Source organism: Mucor mucedo, assembly GCF_025094135.1.
Source record: "Mucor mucedo strain NRRL 3635 chromosome Unknown EV154scaffold_117, whole genome shotgun sequence".
NCBI lineage: Eukaryota > Fungi > Mucoromycota > Mucoromycetes > Mucorales > Mucoraceae > Mucor > Mucor mucedo.
In genome coordinates this window covers 71,962-89,873 of record NW_026252401.1, presented here as the reverse complement: position 1 = coordinate 89,873, position 17,912 = coordinate 71,962, and the positions used below count along the sequence as shown (strand labels likewise).

Here is a 17,912-nt window from a genome sequence, read left to right as displayed (position 1 = left end):
TCCTTCCTTTGAACAAATATTTTGAATATACGCTTGCATTTTTAGTAGAAGGTATGGTATACCAATTGGTCACTTGCATGCTAGCACAAGATATTTAGAGCCTAAAAATTCATGGCAAGGTGAAGAGAAATAGTTAAAGTACACCTGTACTAAGTTAATCGCGTAGTGCAGTTTTTCTCGCTTTGCTTGATATATATTAGAAGAGGTACATCACGAAAGTTTTTTGATTGTGCTATTGTGCATTTCTTGATTAGTTGAGCTGCCATTTTCTGTGACTTTCTAAAAATTTAAAGTTTTACAGCATTAAAGTGTTCATGACAAATCCGGGGTGAACTAGTCTATTTACTCAATAACCAAATATGTTTGCTTCTCGTCGTATTGCCGCCTCTATCATCCCACGCGTTGCTTTAAACGCTTCAGTACGTCCTGTACCTACAGCACGTAAAGCTTTTGCTACTACCAGCATTGCTCGTTTCTTAAACACCAACACCATCGAACAAAAGCGCGCTACCGTTCAACGTAAACTATTATTCCGTGAACACACGTGCAGAATCATGTAATTGACCGATTTTTGACCATAGATCCTGCTCCCCAATGGTCTGCTACTTCTCTTGTGGATGGTGAATTCAAAGAATTAGCTTTGTCAGACTACAAGGGAAAGTTCGTTGTCATGGTCTTCTACCCTGCCGATTTCACTTTTGTTTGTCCTACTGAACTTTTGGCCTTCAGTGATCGTATTGAGGAATTCAAGCAATTGGGTGCTGAAGTTGTTGGTGTTAGCGTAGAGTAAGTGGTTTTGTTGATAAATTAAAATGCGTATATTACTAACACACGCACCTTTAACAGCAATGTTCACTCTCATTTGGGTAAGTGGATAGATGATAGATTTCGATACAAATATTCAACTTTTTTGTAGCCTGGACCAATGTTCCCAGAAAGCAAGGTGGACTTGGATCAATCAACATTCCTCTTGGTTAGTTATCTTGCTAATATGAAGATGAATAATTTCGGCTAAATGTTTTAAATAGTTTCCGATATCAAAAAGGAGATTTCCACCAACTACAACGGTTAGTAAAAAAAAAAAAAAACGCCGTTCAATCTAGCATCTCGTATTAATGTGATTATACGTAGTCTTAATTCCTGAAGAGGGTTTGGCTCTTCGTGGTTTGTTCGTCATTGATCCCAAGGGTACTCTTCGTGTTTCTACTATTCACGATTTACCTATTGGCCGCTCTGTTGATGAGACTTTGAGAGTCATTGAAGCCATCAAATTTGTTGATGAGCACGGTGAAGTGTGTCCTGCTAACTGGACCAAGGGAGAAAAGACTATCAAGCCTGACCCTAAGGGATCTCAAGAATACTTTAACAGTGCCAACTAAACTAGTACATCAAAAATGAATAAAAAATGTCAACCTGTTTTTCTTTATTAAAAACATAATTAAAATGTGGTTGAATCTTCTGGATCATAGTTGTCGTTAATCAATCTATAGACATACGTTGGTGGGGCAGATCCGCTATAAATAAGAAATATAAGTATATGTTGGAACATAGCTAAAAGTATAACTTACAGATTATGGATAAATAAACTGACATAATCAGGACCAACATAATCGTAATAAGGATCAGTTATTGTCACCTTATCAATAATCGGTCCTTCTTGAAAGTTCAAAACATTTTGAGGAGATACAGTGACATTGAAAGCATCAGCTACATATGCAAACAAAGGCGACAATTTGTATAGTGCTGTACAGACTAGAACTGGAGTGGAATGATGTTTTGCTGCAGCTGCTAATAAATGAGAACCCGAAACAGAAACAAGTGCGCCGTTTGCGAGAACTAGGTTTTATGCATTAATAATGATACATACCTGTCTAGTCTGGTCTAAACTTACCAGCATGAGCCCCCAAGACTACCTTATTGACTCGAGGCATTGCTGCAAAGATTGCCGAGTCAGCAATAACCGTAGTATCAATACCGGCTTTGGATAATGAAAGTGCCATCTTGTGGCCCTGGTATCTATATGAGTCATAATTAGTTTGGCTCCAATTTTTACTTATGTTTAACGTTCTAACTTACGTAGGAGCAGTTTCAGCGACAATGACTTGAAATTTACGCTTTTGGGCAGCCCTCATCAAAAATTCCTGGACAGTGCGAGATATGCCAATTGTCATAATAACCTCACTAATATACGATTTTAGAATCTACAAGTGACCCACTTTCTTAACACTTACTTGGCATGAATAAAATCCAGTGCTTGATCTGCAATTCCTTTATAAATGGTATCTAAATCAGCAATAATTTCCTCGGTAATTTCTTGAATGATCAAAGGCTTCAAATTGTATGTGTCCCTAATTCTTTTTTCGTTCTCCTCTCTCTTTTGTTCTCTGACAGTTAAGGTAGACATGTCAGCCAATAACCTAAACATTGACGCCTGGGTCGACAATTCAGGGTGACCGTTTATTGAACCATTTATACTACTGGCGGTAGAAGACTGTTTGAAAATATTGGGCTGTTCCTCTTTATCTGAATCCTCAAATTCGTCTTCCTCGAAACTGGAATAATCAGGTGTAGCTTCTCCACGTTCATCTCTGCCATCAGTTTCTAATTCTCCTCGAGAAACTTCACGGATAACTTTTAAAACACGCTTTACAATATTACCCACGGCCAATTCTAAAGTATAATGAGAAACTGTTTTTTTTTCTTATTGGCACTATTCGTTATTTATGTTACCGTTAGGCTGAGCAGAAGCAAGTCGAGCACCAGTATGTGTAATGATGTCAATCAATACGTTAGCGTCACGCCAACGAGACGTAGAAACCACCTGTCGCAAGATAGTCGCTGTTTCTTTTGCTACATAATACGAGCCGAGAATTTGTCTAGGTAAAATGTCAAAGCAAGTAGAGATGGTATCGCAATTTTCATATATTACCGTCGTTTGAGCTTTTGAATGAAGTCCACCACTTGAGTTTCCAGACCTACTGGAAGGCTCATTATAAATAATTGAAGAAGGATAATCACCTTTTAAAATTGACGCCCACGGTATTTTAAAATCCAAGCCTCCACCGCATTTCTTGGTGTAGCACCAAGCATCATATTTAAGCAAACTCTTTGACCGCCCATTTGTTACTTCAAGTCACTATGAATTGTCTCTGTATATTTATTTACATGTATTTTCGAGACACGTAACCTTGTATCAAGGATGGACTACCGATAAAAAGACTTTATCCACCCAGTAAGGTGTAGATTGTAGCCTATAAGTCTGTCCATTAGGACTGATAAGCAGTTTATGTTTTAAAAAACAATAGGATCGATAGTAGTTGAAAATTACATCAAATGCACACAGCTTTTTATTAATAAAACAGTAAGATGGCACACTTAACTCTGAGAATGTGATAATGAAGCATTTGCTTGTCACTTTAACGTGCATGAATCCCTCCAATCATTTTAAAACTCACTTTTTCAATGTTGTTGTGGTACAGTAGTTCATTTAAAGAATCAAATTGATCGGGTAGACTAAAACAGTTGAGATGTATTAAAAGAAAGATTGCATGAAGGATTATAGAATCGACGATTATGTAATCAGTATTTTTACAAGCTATTGACATCTATGTCTATCTTGCCCACATTAACTGTAGATACATTATTAGATTCAACCAGCCTTACTTATTTGGTCATAGATAGCTCTTGTGTGCAGGACCTATTCGAGACTTCACAACTTCTCTATTGAGACAATGCATTATAATAAAAGCAAATCTTAATATACTATTTAAAGTAGCTATGATAGAAAAATGTACGTACTAAGACGTCCTGATTTTTTTGAATTGCTGTATTCCTTGTAAATGCATATCATACAAACAATTTTCAACATAAAGCCCGATGAAGTCGATCAAAGAAGAACCTAATTTTTCAGAAACTCAACAAAAAAAAAAGTGACTGTCACATCAAAATGTAGCATTTTTTTCATTTTTTTTTTCTTCTGTTGTTTTTGAAGGCTTCTTTAACTTTATCTTTTTTAAAATGGACGGTTACCAAGGTGCACCTATTCGTCAACCTGTTGCTATGGCATACTTGTGTGCTGGTAAGCTTTCTCTTCAATTGAATCACATTGTCATTGAATTTTTATGACTTACCTTTTTTTTTTCTCTTTTGTTAGATTGTGGCGCAGAGAATCAATTGAAGCCTAGAGAGCCCATCCGTTGTCAAGACTGTGGTCACAGAATCATGTACAAGAAGAGAACCAAGAGAAGTAAGTGTAGAAAAACATTTGAGCCATGATTTTTGTATTGACCATATTGTTTAGTGGTCCAATTTGAAGCTCGCTAAACAGAAAAACAAGTGATTATGTATATATCTAAACCACACGCACACAAACATAAAAAAAGAACTGTATTTGCCAAATAAATAAGAACAGAGTAGTATAGAATTTAAAATTTGGATTTACAATTAGGCGGTAGTACTTTGGTGATCATTAAGTGGGGAGGGATTAAAAGGACTCGTCGATACAAACTATGAGCACTGATTGTTTATAAAAGGACATAAGGCAAAGCTGGCATCCCTTATCCTTCTGTAATCGAGCAAAGAAAAAAGGATACCGTCTACATAGGATTACCGTGGAGCTTCAAAGTCAATATCCTTTGAGGCAACTTGAACATATTTATACAGTTTTTATTAGAAATAAGGACAATTTTTTTCTGTTATTGTCTGTCTGAATTTATGGTTATTCTATAAAGTAAAGGCAGCGGATAATGATCTTGTATTTTCATAGGAATAACTTTTTATTTTGGAGAATTACCTAAGTAGAAGCTTGAAAAAGTTGTGCTCTTTCTACAATTGGGTTTTAATTGTCATAGTACAAGTTACTTGTGAATTAAATAGTATAAGGGTTATACTTACCCTTCGTAATAAGAGGATATCTTTATGTCTAAAAAGCAAGCAGGTGCCTGAGAGATAAACATGCTTCTAAATTATGATTTTTTTGACAGACCTGAGATCGAATCTCAGGCCGTTGTCGACGTCACATTTGAGATATTGCTGATTTCAAGTGGCGGGAGTTGAGCCTGGCCTAAAAAAAACATTTCAAAATTTGGTCCCTCTTTTCTTGTATATTGTAGTGAACTTCATTAACATACAACAAAACACCCTACTCGTAAGTGTTGAAAACCAACTGCTAAAATGAAAAAAAAGTGTGATGGTTAGATACTGATCTTTTTTACTCTCTTTTTTATTTTTCATTTAACCTTAATCAACTTTTTTCTTGACCAAATCAAATCTTCAATTCATACATGTGTACATTCACCTCACATTCGCAACAAAATTCATTCTGCATCAACCATAATCTATACCTCATCCAATTACCACACTTTGATAAATTCGACGATTTACAGTTTTTTTTTTCATTTCCACTTCAAAAATACAATGCCCGTTAAAGAATTCAACACCCCCTATCCTGTCATTGACACCGATCCCCACTTCGGTCGTGTTGTCCGTTACATGAGACCTACAGATTATGCCGCATGGGCCGCAGGTACCGCTGCTGCTCCTGCCATTTTATTGGGAATGGGTAAGGATTGGAGTCAACGTCAAATTATGCGAATGAATTTTAATGGACAATTTATGAATAGAAAAAATGGATCCCGTTGGACCTATGCGTAACTTACGTCTCCCTCTCCGTATTGCCACTATTGTTGGTGCATTCGGTGGTTTCTTGTATGCTTACCAAACCAGTTCTCGTAAGTCGACTTTATTATCATAGTTGGATGAAAATGTCAAACGTTTCTTTTTTTCAATAGTCCGTTTCTGGGGTTGGACCGAAAATGCCGCTGAAGTTGCCAAGGATCACGCTGAATTGAGCCAACTCGCAAAGGAAGGAAAGCCTTTGTATGGTGAAAGTTACATGCCTGAGCACGTTCAAAATGCTTCTGCCAGAAACACCAGATACGCACAATTGAAGTTCTGTAAGTCAAAACTGGAACCAAGAATAACTATATTTTTTTATTAATACATTTGTGTTTTGTATAGCTGCTTTCCCATGGTTCAACTTTGCCAACCACAACAACCATGGTGTTGACACCTCCAAGTACACCGAATCCTCTTAAACATATAATATCAGCACTTTATAAAAAAATAAAAAAAAATCGGCTTTGTTTATCAAATTAAGGTTGAACAAAAGTGATTATATTTGAGTAAAAAAAAAATAATTACATTAAATGATTGGAAGGAGGTTTGTGAAACTATTACAGTAAAGAAAAATTATGGTTTGTTATAATGTAGTATTAATCTAAAGGTTTGGATAAAGAAATTATATAAAGGAAGGTGTTAATTTCTTTTTATGAAGTTAGCATGTAGTTTTTTATCATGATGTGATGGTGGCGCGACTCTTGCGTTTGCGGTATGGTTGTCGATGTGTATGATCCTTTTCTAGTTTGGAAACATGGTGTTTACCGTTACAACACATACGAACATCTTCTAATGCTTCATCATCATCATCGTATTCCAAGTCGACATGATCGTCTGTTGTGGACATTGATTGTGCGGAGGATGGCTGTTGAAATACATCATGAAGACGACGGAAACTGGGTCGATTTAATAATGATCCTGAGGTTCCACTAGATACAGATCGGTTGTTTGGGTTTTCGGCTTTTTTGGTATCGTTGAGAAGTGTTAAACCTTTACCGGATCTATCTCTAGAAAGCAAATGTGTGATAGCCTAAATCAAAATGTTAATATCTCGTCAAATATACCGTGAAAAAGCTTACCTCAAACCAAAGATCGTGCTTCTCCATATTGGGTGCGGTTACTTTGATTTGTCGATGGCTTGTTTGAATCAAGAGACTGACATTGGGTGTTCCATCAGTAGCGTAAGAGTAATTGGGTACAGATGTGATATTTTCGATCAATGCTATTTAAAAAAAACGTTAAATTCATGCGTAACTTCACAGACAAAAAAATATTTACCACTCTTTGCTTTAGATTCGTTTCCGTTAAGACCGGGGGCAGATACAGACCAATACAATGTGCGAGTGTAAGGATGGATCCAAAAGTATCTTTTATGACTCTTCTCAGAGAAACCACCGCCGACAGCCTTTCTTGTATATTTGTAAAGCCAGTCACCAATCATAGTCTGAGTGATCAAATTAATCATGGTAGGATCTGTGGCGCCAGTGCTACGAGTGACAGCATCGTATTGGGAAGAGTTCAGAGAACGCAGTTGTTCATTAGTGTTACTTGTAGAAACACTGGAGGCATCCACAGATCCTCTCTTGGCATCGAGGCGCTGTTGTTGTAGTATAGCAGTACGTTGAAGATCATCGTTACTGCGTGCAGAGTTGCTTTCCAAATCAGAGTATTCTAATGGACCCTTTCCTTTACTGTGCAAAGAAGATGGTGACATGGATCTACTGTCTGTGAAAGTCGAAGAAAGGCCAGCCTTGTTTAATAACTCATGGGGTGGTGGATTGGCAGGGCGTTGAGGGACATCTGCAGCAGTAATTTCACGCTCCTCAGGCTCCTCAGGCTCTTGAGCAAACACAATAGAGGGTCCGATAGTCAATTCAGGCCGTTCTTTTTTGGGTTCTGTCTCTTGATGCTTCAAGTTTTCAAAAAAGTCAACATGACTTGAGTCAATGTTAGGTAATACGAAGCGATCACGGTGACGCTGAGCAGCCTCGTCATAAGGCAAAAAGGTGATTGTATCTTCTTCTCTGGGTGAATGAACCAAAACGTTACCAAAATTTTCATCGCCGGGTTGTTCATCATCATCATCATTTCTTGAAGTTCTAGAAATATCAGAAGTTGGGGTAACAATAGCAGGATCTTCATTCTTAGAGTTCAGACCATGAGCGTGGTGTTTAGTATTGTCTAACACATCATCCTGATTATTTTGACTTGATTTGAGGGACTCGGCATTTTTAAGAGCTAAAGCAACAGCAGTGGCAATAAGAGAATCGGTTTCTGCTTTACTGTACATTTTTTCAGCAGGAGCGACATTACCGAGTTCCTGGATATCTTGTCCCTGTCTTGATCTTTCGGATACATTATTCAATTGATGGGGCGCAATCTTGTTTCCTAAAGAATCCTCACCAATGGCAAGAGTATTCACATCAGAAGGAATGGATCGGAGAGCATCGGAGTCCTCTTCATGATCAGATACCGATTTGTTGTGCTTAAGAACTGAGGCAGCTGCAGCAGTAGCAGCGGCAGCAATCATAGCATTCTTCTTTAAAGAGGATGACCCTTCTTGACCATCTGAAACAGTCTTCTGATTGTCATCAGATCTATCAGAACCAAGTTCGTTTTGAGTATGAGGAAGCACCACGGGAATTAAATGACTTTCGCTCAAATTGCTGTTTCGGGACTCGGGTTTCAAGTTATTAAAAACAGCACTATCGATGGTACGTCTACTAGATGGCTTGGAATTTGCGTCAAAGAATTCATCCTCACTATCAGAGAAAGTGTGGGATGCAATGGGAGGTATAGGAAGGATGGCACCTATTCCGCTTGCTGTGTTTTCTTCTTCACATTGGACTCCGATATCTGTCGATTCTACCTCATATTGTACGTTCGCATCAATGGCGTTAACAAAATCATGCTGAGCAGATGCATCTGCTGTGACGGGACTATCACTTTGCACGCCACATTCGACTGTTTCATTTAATTCGGACTGGGTGCTGTGATCAACACCTAATACATCATACTGCGTCTCGTGGTCAATTGCATCTAAACAGAATGAGTTTAGTAAATTCGGCTATAAACTTTTTAAATTAAAAAAATAAAACAAAACAAATATGCATACCTGTAGTGTGTTGATGTTGAACAGAGACATCCTTAGCTGAGCTCTCATATTGAACAACTGAATCCTTAGTTTCCACAAATTCGGACTGAATGAATGCGTCAACTGCAACAGCAGGAGTACTTTGAACACCAATATCAACAACTCGGGTTTCTTCAAATTGGGTTTCCTGATCAATAACGGAAGGCCCTTCCGATTGTGTGCATGAATCAACAGCGGCTTCCAAAGAAGCTAAACGGGATGCAGCAATAGCTGTAGCTGTGGCAAGCGCTGTGGATACAGCAGCAGCTTCAGCAGCGGCAGCGGCAATCGATGGGTCTTCCTCTTCAAATTGTGTTGAAGTACTAATGGCAGATTCTAACGAGGCAGAACGTGAGGATGCAATAGCCTCTGCAATAGCAGCAGCAGCAATTGAGGGGTCTTCGGGATCACTTTGAGTAGAACTATGAACGGCGGCTTCTAAGGCTGCAGTGCGTAATGCTGCAGCTGCAGCTACGGTTTTAGCAAGAGCGATTGAAGGGTCTTCGACTTCAGGTTCGTCGGATTGAGTAGACGTGTCAATAGCAGATTCTAAAGCGGATGAACGAGAGGCAGCAATTCCGGCAGCAATAGCGGCCGCAGTTGCAAGAGAGGCGGCTTTTGCAGCAGCAATAGCAATGGAAGGATCTTCTTTTTCAGGCTCGTCAGATTGGGTGGAGCAATCAATAGCTGATTCCAAGGCTTTGGAGCGAGATGAGGCTATGGCCGCGGCAGCAGCGGCAGCAAGTGCAATGGAAGGATCTTCCTTTTCAGGCTCATCTGATTGAGTGGAGCAATCGACAGCAGCTTCGAGGGCCTTTGCACGATTTTCAGCAATGGCAGCTGCGGTAGCAGCAAGAGCAATCGAGGGGTCAACGGGCTCAGGCTCTTCGGATTGAGTAGAACAATGAACAGCAGCCTCAAAAGATTTAGCACGAGCAGCGGCAATGATGGCCTCTTTTTCGGCAAGAGCAATGGCAGGGTCGACAGGCTCAGGTTCATCTGATTGAGTTGAGCAGTCAATAGCAGCTTCCAAAGCTTTGGATCGTGATTCAGAGATGGCACCAGCGATGGCAGCAGCACTAGCAGCGGCACTGGCAGCGAGAGCGGCAAGTGAAATTGATGGATCTTCAACGGGCTCTTCAGATTGGGTGGCGGTATCGACAGCAGCTTCTAAAGCCGCAAAACGGGACGCAGCGACAGCCGCAGACGTTTCGGCCAACGCAATGGAAGGGTCAATAGGATCTGATTGAACAGAGCAATCAACGGCTTCTTCTAAAGCCTTTGCACGAGATTCGGCGATAGCAGCAGCAGTTGCATCAAGAGCAATGGAAGGATCAATAGGATCAGATTGAACAGAGCAATCAACAGCTTCTTCTAATGCTTTGGAACGAGATGCAGCAATAGCAGCAGCAGTCTCTGCAAGAGCAATAGAGGGATCGATAGGATCAGATTGGATAGAACAATCAACAGCTTCCTCTAAAGCCTTGGATCGAGCAGCAGCAATAGCAGCAGCAGTCTCTGCGAGAGCAATGGATGGATCAACGGGATCAGACTGAACAGAACAATCGACAGCTTGCTCTAAGGCCTTGGATCGAGCAGCAGCAATAGCAGCAGCAGTCTCTGCGAGAGCAATGGATGGATCAACGGGATCAGACTGAACAGAACAATCAACAGCTTCCTCTAAAGCCTTGGATCGAGCAGCAGCAATAGCAGCAGCCGTTTCTGCAAGGGCGATGGAAGGGTCAATTGGATCAGATTGAACAGAACAATCGACAGAATCTTCCAAAGCTTTAGAACGATAAGCAGCAATGGCAGCGGCGGTGGCAGCAGCAGCAGCAGCAAGTGCTATGGAAGGATCCTCAGGCTCTACACCAATAGGAGTTTGAGATACCAATTCTAATTCTACGGGCTTGGTAGGCTCAACGGACATGGTAGCCAAGGATAATTGCTCCAATTTGGAACTATCTGTTTGGGTAAAAACCTCGTTCACTTGGGCCTCGGGTTCAGGATCTGTTTGTGTAATCATCTCAATACCAGGAATAGCTTTGGGCTCTTCATAAACATCGGTTTGAGTATAAATTTCAATACCGGTAGGTTTCATCAAGGCATCGACACCGACAGCAGCACCTACACCCGCAATCAGACCAACAGCAGCGTCTTTCATGGATGAGGTAGCGGGCTTTGACTCTTCAGGTGACTTTTGTGACATGGCCATACCCAATTCATCTCCAAGAGATCTGGTTACAGGATCGGCGGTTGAATCACCCAATGTATTGAGAGGTAACATAGAATCGTCCATGGGGTCTGTGTTCACTTCTGCATCTACCATTACAGGCTTTTGTAACTGATTTTGAGATTGGCTACGAGATAACTCTGAAGAGAGTGGTGTGAATCCAACTGTTTTCTTTTTGGAGACAGTATTATCAAAACCGGCATCACTATCATCAAAACTATCGACCTCTTCACTGTCATCGAGCTCTGACATGGAAGAGTAAGAGTAGATAGAATCGCCATCAGCAGTAGCATTTGGGGATGAACCTTTAGGTTTAATACGCCCACTTGTAGGCTTTCTACTGCCACGTCTCTTTGTGGAAGAAGAAAGGGAAGCTTTGTGTGGTCGCCTAGCAGGGCCTAACCCGTCCTCTCTTGTAACAATATTTGATGATGATCCACTTGCACCACGTGTTGGTCCAGCATCTACCCACATACGTGGGTCATTTTGTAATTGTTCGATTGTTTCTTGGGAATCAGCCAAAAGTTTTTTAAATTCGAACTTCTCGGTTTTTTCTTTATGCAGATTAGACCGTAAATTCGACACCATACGATGAGCGTGAGCCAAAGAAGTCTTCAGGGTCTCGACTTCCATTGCTTGGTTACGAGCTGGTGCTAGTTTTGGTGAAGATGGGGGCGAAGATGTAGGTGAGGTTTCATTATTTACAGCCAGAGTATTGGTTGTTTGATCATCAGTTGTGTCTCCAGAACGAGGATTTACTTCCGTGTCTGTTGATACGTGTTTACCAATACGAGATTGAGCTTTTGCGATTGCTAATTCTGAGGTGAGTGCCTCGATCTGCTTTGATTGATCTGACTTTTCACGTTGGATGGCAGCAGCATGACGACGGATAGAAGACATATCTTGTTCGTGACGTTGCTTCATGGTATCAATTGTATTTGTTAATTTCTCTTCTTTATCACGAAGTTTTTCAATTTCTGATCGTAACACATTCACTTGTTTATCCAATTTGTTTTGTTCTACATTCGCTTTGCTGAGATTTTGTTGGAGTTCGGTCACACTGATTGTTAATTCTTGTTTTGCCAATTCAAGATTCCAGGTTTCTTCCTTCAATTTTTCTAGATGTTTGTTAATTAAAAAAAATAAATCCCTTTTTTAAATTAAATTATATGTATTACCTTCATTTTCTTCTCGTTGACGCATTTGCTTTGCCATTGCTTCTGCGGCCCTTTCAAGATCAGCTTTTTGGTTCTCTAGCGTTCTTAACTTTTCCTCCTTCTCTTGTAATAAGGCCTGCATTTTTCTAACCTCTAGTAACAGCCCCTGACCAATTTCTGTAGCAAATTCGATATCGGTGTTTCTGCGGTCAGTATTCGGTATTTTTGATCGGCGTTTTGTTGGGGTTGAGCCAGTGGGTGGTGGAGGCAAGGGTAGTAAAGATGTAGAATCATGTCCATGTGTTGGAGGTAAAAGTGTAGAAGTTGATGGGCTAGGCAAAGGATCTAAACCAGAGGTCGTGCGTTGATTCAACAGCTACAAAGAGAGAGAGTGAGTAAAAAAAAGGAGTTTAATAAAAAAAAGTTCAGTCAGATAGGAGTACTTTTTTATGGTTACCTTTTCTTTATTACGAATAGATGATATACCTGGTGATAAAGGATGACTTCTATAAGAGCTCAAATCCCTTTCAAGTGATCGTAGTCTATCAACTGAAACTGGCTGTATTTCATCATTTGAAGTTGGATTGTTGATCACAGAGTCTATTTCTTTTATTCTATCTTGAAGTTGACTAACTTGTCTAGCCAATACGTTTTTTCCAATTCCGCTGCTTGTTTCCTGCAGTTGCTTTTGCTTTTCTACTAACTGCTGTTCAAGCTCCTGTCTCTGTCTCAGCTGAGAAGTTTTATTATTCTGACGAATTGAAACCGATGTAGAAGATGAAGGTGTTGGCAAGACGGGATGAGGGGTATTACCTGAAGTAGGTGAGGATAAGGAGTGTTGGGGAGGAGGTGAACTCATATTATTAATAGTGTATGTTTGTATTTGCGTGAGTTTGGTGTATGTGTATGTGCGTGTGTGTATATATTAAGGAAAGTAGTTTAAATTATTTTTATGTGTATGTCCTCTTTTTTTTTTTGTTTCAAAAGAAAAAAAATAAAAACGAAACGAAACGAGATTACTGTATATTTGACAAACTCAAGTGGCACATATAATTAAATATATATACAGTTATCAGTAAAAACACAAAGAGGAAAGGAAAGAGGAAAGAGAGTAAGAAAAGAGGAAAGAAAGGAAAAGAGCGATAAAGGAAAAACTAGAAATGGGGTGACGAAATAATAATAAGGTGGTTTGGTTCGTGACTAGTTAATTACTGCCCAAAGCTGTAGGTAAATCTGGCTCGTATCACGCTCAAATAAAACCCAACCTCGTTTTTAATTTTCTCTTCCTTTTCATTTGCAACTGAAAAATGTCGTCTGGTGCTACATTTATATTGTGATTATATTATGAATTACTTGGAAAAATATTCTTGCCTAATGATATGTTATTTATTTATTTATACAGAAACAACGGTGTGACTATGCCTGCCTTAGGACTTGGCAGCTGGCAATCGAAGCCTAACGAAGTTTACGACGCTGTCCTGACCGCAATCAAAGCAGGGTATAAATATTTATATAATGCATTAAATTGCACTTTACTAACACATGATTTATAGATATAGACACATTGACACAGCATATGTTTGCAAGTATAATAAATATAAAAATCTCGTGTATTTTAATCGAGAATGGTAAATAACAATTGAAATACGTAGACCGAAATGAAAAGGAGGTTGGACTGGCAATCAAAAATAGTGGTGTTCCTCGAGCAGAATTATTTGTAACTACCAAGCTGTAAGTGTCTTATTTACCCATTTGTGAATAACATAGCATGATGCTTATTTAATACAAAAGCTGGAACAACAATCACCGACCTGACCTCGTTCAAAAGGCAATCGAAGCTTCACTCGAAAACCTGCAGTTAGACTATGTGGATTTATATCTCATGCACTGGTAACCCATATAACATGATGACCGTATTTCAACTAACTAGACTTTAGGCCAATCGCTTTCCAAGCGTCAGAGTCAAATTTTCCCAAAAATTCCGATGGAAACATTGCTGTAGATAATTCTATTGATTACATAGATACCTACGCTGTAAGCATTTGATTCACACTGACAAAGCGGTTTTTCTATTTTTGGAATATCGGCCCTTAATTTACCCGGTTTACTTATTTTTAGGCCATGGAGAAACTAATTCAATTAGGTAAAACTCGTGCAATTGGTATCAGTAATTTTACACTTGAAAAGGTTGACCGTCTATTAAAAAATTGCAAAATACCCCCGGCTGTCAATCAGGTAATAATCATGATCATTATTGTTTGCTCACATTTTTGACATACAAATATTTAGGTTGAATTACATCCCTATTTGGCCCAATCTGATCTAATTAAGTTCTGTCAAAATAATGGTGTTCATGGTAACAACTAGTCAAACTTTAAATATGGACAATGCACTTAATTATTTTTTTCTCCAGTTACTGCATATTCTCCACTCGGTAGTACTGATTCTCCAGTCATGCAAGAATCGGTTGTGGTAAGAAGTAAAGACAGCAGTATAAAAAATAGCATCAATTAACGTGATTAAAGGTTGATATTGCAAAACGTCATAATGCTTCTCCAGCCCAAGTCTTGTTAGCATGGGGTATGCGCCGTGGATGTTCAGTTATTCCCAAATCTGTAACAGCATCGCGTATTATCTCTAATTTCCAAGTCATTGAGCTTGAAGATGGCGATTTTAATGCCATTGAAGAATTAACGAAAACGGTCGAACCTAAGCGTTTGGTTGATCCATCTCCTTTCTGGGGTGTTGATATTTATGGTTCTACTACCAAATCCAAGTTATAATGACAGAGAGACCTTCATATTGTTTTTTTATTGTGTGAAAGCAAATTAAATTTTTGTCTAGTCTATTTTATTATTATAATATACAATGAGGGGTTGTTTTAACAGCAACTTGATTTTAATCTTTCGCGGATTCTTGTGTCCAGCCATAATCTTCCACTTTTATCAGATTTGCACTCCTTCAAGAATTCGGAAATCAGACCTTCCACTTTATCCCTCCTATCTGCTATTGACCAAGCATCCATTAAAACTGTGTAAGTAACTGTATTTGGTTGATGTCGTGCGCTATTCTTCATCAAGTCGAATATCTTTTCAGCCGTTTCAGGCATCCTGAACTTTCCACAAGCATTGATTAGAATAGTATATGTATAAGCATTGGGTTCTACAGATTGAGCCAACATATCCCGATGAATTTTGAGCGCACCCTCGATTCCAATAGATTCGGCCTGCATTTTTAACAGGATGGTATAAAGTGCCGCATCAGTCTTGATACCAGCCATGGCAGCTTGGTGAGCGATTTGAATAACAGCTTCGGGCATATTGGGGTACTCGCTATGTTGTTTCGATAGAGATTTTAATATACAGGATATAACAACTTGATTCGGTTGAACATTTTCATCCAACATGGTTTGGAACCATTCAAGCACAGATTTGATATCGTTTCGTCTAGAGGAAGCCTCAATAAGAGCACTATACGTATAAACATTGGGCTTAAGTTCGTTTTGACGCATCTTGTTGTAATAATAGATGCAAGTTTTAAGATTATGTGCATTCGCTCGAATCAGTTCCGTATATGAAGATATATCTGGTATGACGCCTAGGTGATTCATTGTTTCAAATATATAAGATGCTCTATCTGCTGACCCTTGCACCGCAAAAATTTGTAAAACAGCATTAAATGATTTGATCGTAGGTCGTGTATTTTTCTCCTCCAGCAGCTTTTCAAATAACTTGAGAGATTCGTGATAATTCTTTTGCCGCCTGTATGCATTCATCAAATTTACAAAAACCATTTCATTTACATCCACCTTATCTGCGTATTTTGCTTGTACTGTGTCTAACACCTGATGTGCCTTTGATATATCCTGATTCACTAATATCCTCCATATTAACTCGTCTAACGCATCCGCCCTTATCGACTGTTTCTTTTTGAATATCCCTACCACAAACTCATCAATCAGGTTATGAGCAAAAGTTTCGCTTTTTTCGTATCCATGACAAATATTTGCAATACGTAACACATCCGCTGCTGACATATATCGACTGTCAAATTCTGACGTTCCGGCACCATGTAATGCAATTAATTGCAATCTTGACTTGAGTTGATTTTTATCCAACGTTCGATCCTTCATCATGAACACCATTAATTTGATACACGTATTTCTAGGTAACTTATCGATTGTGACTGACGCCTTGTGCAATCTATAAAACAAATGCCATGCCTCTCTTTGGTCCTCTACTCGAATTGCTCGTAACAGTTGTTTATGGCTTGATATTGGTATTTCTTGAATAGATGATAAAAATAACAAGGAAGAATTATTCTGCTGCACATAATCCAATAATTGATCCAATTGGCGTTGTCGAAGTTTAGTCGCTTGTTTGGCGCCACCAGCCAATCGTTTACAAAAGTCCAAAAGAGAATATAACGAGCAGCACATATTAAACGGGATAGTATCGTCTTGTTTTGAAGCAAGGGTAATAAAGAGCGACCAAGCTTTGTCTGCATTACGAATTTGAATGGCATGATCCAAATCGGCTAAAACAACAGTGTCCGATAAATTGAATAGACTGAGTGATCCCTGTAACCTGGATGCGGCGGTTGTTGTTGGGGTTGGGGTTATGACATTTCTTTTAAATGAAGCAGTGACAGGTGGTAAAGCGATTGGTAAATTCTCTATTGTGGCTGTAGAAGTGGACATGGTTCGGATCAGTGTGGATCGTCTATTGTTGGGTATGAGTCTCTGTTGTTGTTTTTCTAGTGGGAAAGCATTAAGTAATGCACTTAAATGCGAATTCCGCCTACAAGTTGTTGGTATTACAGAACTTTTCCCACTATCTACAGGTGTACTTAGAAATCTAGACACATCTTTTAAATGAGTCGTAGACTTACGCATAATACGGGGTTCGGGAAAGTTGAGAAAAAAAAAGGTCTCTTTTTTTAGCTTTTTTTTTTTTTTTTTCACGTCCCTTATTTCTGTTGCTTTATTAAGGTTCCCCCCTCCTGTCGTGGGGTTGTTACGCCTTGTTATTTAATTTCTGGATTGAAGCCAAAATAATTTGCTAGGCACACAAAGGGACTGCTTAACGTGACCACTCGATGACGCGCACCCGCACTGCACGACTGAATTTTTGAGCGGTTTTTAAAAGTAGAGGGCTGCTTTGCTTTTGATTTTTAGGCTTTTTGTTATCTTTGTATAGTAAAATTAGAATTGGAAGGAATGTTTGTAGAATTCATACGAGAGAGAAACCAGTGATTGAAGCTGTTTAATTCTTCGAGCTCAATTTCGGTCAAAGTATATTGCTGGCGTTTAAGTTAATGAATGTTAGAAAGCAGAGTGTCAAAATCTATTGAAGAATTGCTTGGAGCGGTGAGAGGAGCTTGTTCAGTTGGAGTAAGAAGAGCTGAGCTATCAGGCGAGCTCTGGGGAATGGTTGAGAAAGTGGGGTCGAAAGAAACTATTCGATTTAAGGTTAGTAAAAAAAAAAAATGAAGCCGTAAAGAATTTAATAGTATTAATCTTTACCTTCAAATACAGACAACCAAGACATATCACACTTCAACAAATACATGTGTTTGCATGCGATATTGTTAAAGCGGAAGTCAGGGCAGCTGCAAGTGATCAGTTAAAGATCGTCCACCACGACATCATAAATTACACCAGAAGTCGAGAAAGAAGAAACAACAAAACCACTTCTACCAGCAGAATCAGTTC

General features: G+C 39.2%; 7 protein-coding genes across 7 annotated transcripts; 4 read left to right on the top strand and 3 right to left on the bottom strand.

The window, feature by feature from the left end:
* Nucleotides 1–340: 340 nt before the first annotated feature.
* Nucleotides 341–1,439, top strand: EV154DRAFT_522737 (thioredoxin-like protein). Its single transcript, XM_051603025.1, has 6 exons — nucleotides 341–519; nucleotides 582–786; nucleotides 847–866; nucleotides 917–973; nucleotides 1,029–1,067; nucleotides 1,132–1,439. Exons 1-6 carry the CDS (start codon nucleotides 360–362, stop codon nucleotides 1,377–1,379), a joined length of 729 nt encoding a protein of 242 aa, XP_051453399.1. The 5' UTR covers nucleotides 341–359; the 3' UTR covers nucleotides 1,380–1,439.
* EV154DRAFT_471173 (uncharacterized protein) lies at nucleotides 1,439–3,024 on the bottom strand (the record flags this gene model as incomplete). The annotated part of the gene is made up of 7 exons (XM_051597868.1): nucleotides 2,930–3,024; nucleotides 2,731–2,876; nucleotides 2,232–2,670; nucleotides 2,077–2,181; nucleotides 1,892–2,016; nucleotides 1,569–1,836; nucleotides 1,439–1,514 (listed from the first exon to the last, which is right to left on the bottom strand). Exons 1-7 carry the CDS (start codon nucleotides 2,989–2,991, stop codon nucleotides 1,439–1,441), a joined length of 1,221 nt encoding a protein of 406 aa, XP_051453398.1. The 5' UTR covers nucleotides 2,992–3,024.
* A 939-nt stretch (nucleotides 3,025–3,963) lies between these two features.
* Nucleotides 3,964–4,782, top strand: EV154DRAFT_31516 (DNA directed RNA polymerase). The gene is made up of 4 exons (XM_051594929.1): nucleotides 3,964–4,078; nucleotides 4,154–4,246; nucleotides 4,301–4,343; nucleotides 4,448–4,782. The coding sequence occupies exons 1-3, from the start codon at nucleotides 4,018–4,020 to the stop codon at nucleotides 4,321–4,323; spliced, it is 177 nt and encodes a 58-aa protein (XP_051453397.1). The 5' UTR covers nucleotides 3,964–4,017; the 3' UTR covers nucleotides 4,324–4,343; nucleotides 4,448–4,782.
* Nucleotides 4,783–5,123: 341 nt separating this feature from the next.
* On the top strand, nucleotides 5,124–6,195 carry EV154DRAFT_522732 (NADH-ubiquinone oxidoreductase complex I, 21 kDa subunit-domain-containing protein). The gene is made up of 4 exons (XM_051603024.1): nucleotides 5,124–5,560; nucleotides 5,622–5,729; nucleotides 5,790–5,954; nucleotides 6,019–6,195. Exons 1-4 carry the CDS (start codon nucleotides 5,416–5,418, stop codon nucleotides 6,093–6,095), a joined length of 495 nt encoding a protein of 164 aa, XP_051453396.1. The 5' UTR covers nucleotides 5,124–5,415; the 3' UTR covers nucleotides 6,096–6,195.
* A 703-nt stretch (nucleotides 6,196–6,898) lies between these two features.
* On the bottom strand, nucleotides 6,899–13,058 carry EV154DRAFT_428217 (uncharacterized protein; the record flags this gene model as incomplete). Its single annotated transcript, XM_051596404.1, has 9 exons — nucleotides 6,899–7,254; nucleotides 7,357–7,560; nucleotides 7,654–7,996; nucleotides 8,252–8,640; nucleotides 8,792–9,132; nucleotides 10,738–10,966; nucleotides 11,027–12,160; nucleotides 12,221–12,575; nucleotides 12,657–13,058. 9 exons carry the CDS (start codon nucleotides 13,056–13,058, stop codon nucleotides 6,899–6,901), a joined length of 3,753 nt encoding a protein of 1,250 aa, XP_051453395.1.
* Nucleotides 13,059–13,460: 402 nt separating this feature from the next.
* EV154DRAFT_522726 (NADP-dependent oxidoreductase domain-containing protein) lies at nucleotides 13,461–15,074 on the top strand. The gene is made up of 10 exons (XM_051603023.1): nucleotides 13,461–13,532; nucleotides 13,602–13,697; nucleotides 13,753–13,781; nucleotides 13,852–13,930; nucleotides 13,991–14,089; nucleotides 14,137–14,233; nucleotides 14,318–14,434; nucleotides 14,489–14,555; nucleotides 14,613–14,671; nucleotides 14,725–15,074. The coding sequence occupies exons 1-10, from the start codon at nucleotides 13,507–13,509 to the stop codon at nucleotides 14,980–14,982; spliced, it is 927 nt and encodes a 308-aa protein (XP_051453394.1). The 5' UTR covers nucleotides 13,461–13,506; the 3' UTR covers nucleotides 14,983–15,074.
* Nucleotides 15,075–17,190, bottom strand: EV154DRAFT_522725 (uncharacterized protein). The gene has a single exon (XM_051603022.1). The coding sequence runs from the start codon at nucleotides 17,091–17,093 to the stop codon at nucleotides 15,081–15,083; it is 2,013 nt and encodes a 670-aa protein (XP_051453393.1). The 5' UTR covers nucleotides 17,094–17,190; the 3' UTR covers nucleotides 15,075–15,080.
* Between the last annotated feature and the right edge of the window lie 722 nt (nucleotides 17,191–17,912).

Bases quoted from the DNA above. Each gene is read 5' to 3' on its own strand.
- EV154DRAFT_31516 (XM_051594929.1), top strand. From the start codon at position 4,018: ATGGACGGTTACCAAGGTGCACCTATTCGTCAACCTGTTGCTATGGCA. The intron at 4,079-4,153 runs GTAAGCTTTCTC...CTCTTTTGTTAG, and splicing joins TATGGCATACTTGTGTGCTG to ATTGTGGCGCAGAGAATCAA. The intron at 4,247-4,300 runs GTAAGTGTAGAA...CATATTGTTTAG, and splicing joins CAAGAAGAGAACCAAGAGAA to TGGTCCAATTTGAAGCTCGC.
- EV154DRAFT_522726 (XM_051603023.1), top strand. From the start codon at position 13,507: ATGTCGTCTGGTGCTACATTTATATT. The intron at 13,698-13,752 runs GTATAAATATTT...CATGATTTATAG, and splicing joins CTGACCGCAATCAAAGCAGG to ATATAGACACATTGACACAG. The intron at 13,931-13,990 runs GTAAGTGTCTTA...TTAATACAAAAG, and splicing joins TTATTTGTAACTACCAAGCT to CTGGAACAACAATCACCGAC.
- EV154DRAFT_522732 (XM_051603024.1), top strand. From the start codon at position 5,416: ATGCCCGTTAAAGAATTCAACACCCCCTATCCTGTCATTGACACCGAT. The intron at 5,730-5,789 runs GTAAGTCGACTT...TTTTTTCAATAG, and splicing joins TGCTTACCAAACCAGTTCTC to TCCGTTTCTGGGGTTGGACC. The intron at 5,955-6,018 runs GTAAGTCAAAAC...TGTTTTGTATAG, and splicing joins ATACGCACAATTGAAGTTCT to CTGCTTTCCCATGGTTCAAC.
- EV154DRAFT_522737 (XM_051603025.1), top strand. From the start codon at position 360: ATGTTTGCTTCTCGTCGTATTGCCGCCTCTATCATCCCACGCGTTGCT. The intron at 787-846 runs GTAAGTGGTTTT...CACCTTTAACAG, and splicing joins GTTGTTGGTGTTAGCGTAGA to CAATGTTCACTCTCATTTGG. The intron at 974-1,028 runs GTTAGTTATCTT...TGTTTTAAATAG, and splicing joins ATCAATCAACATTCCTCTTG to TTTCCGATATCAAAAAGGAG.
- EV154DRAFT_522725 (XM_051603022.1), bottom strand. From the start codon at position 17,093: ATGCGTAAGTCTACGACTCATTTAAAAGATGTGTCTAGATTTCTAAGT.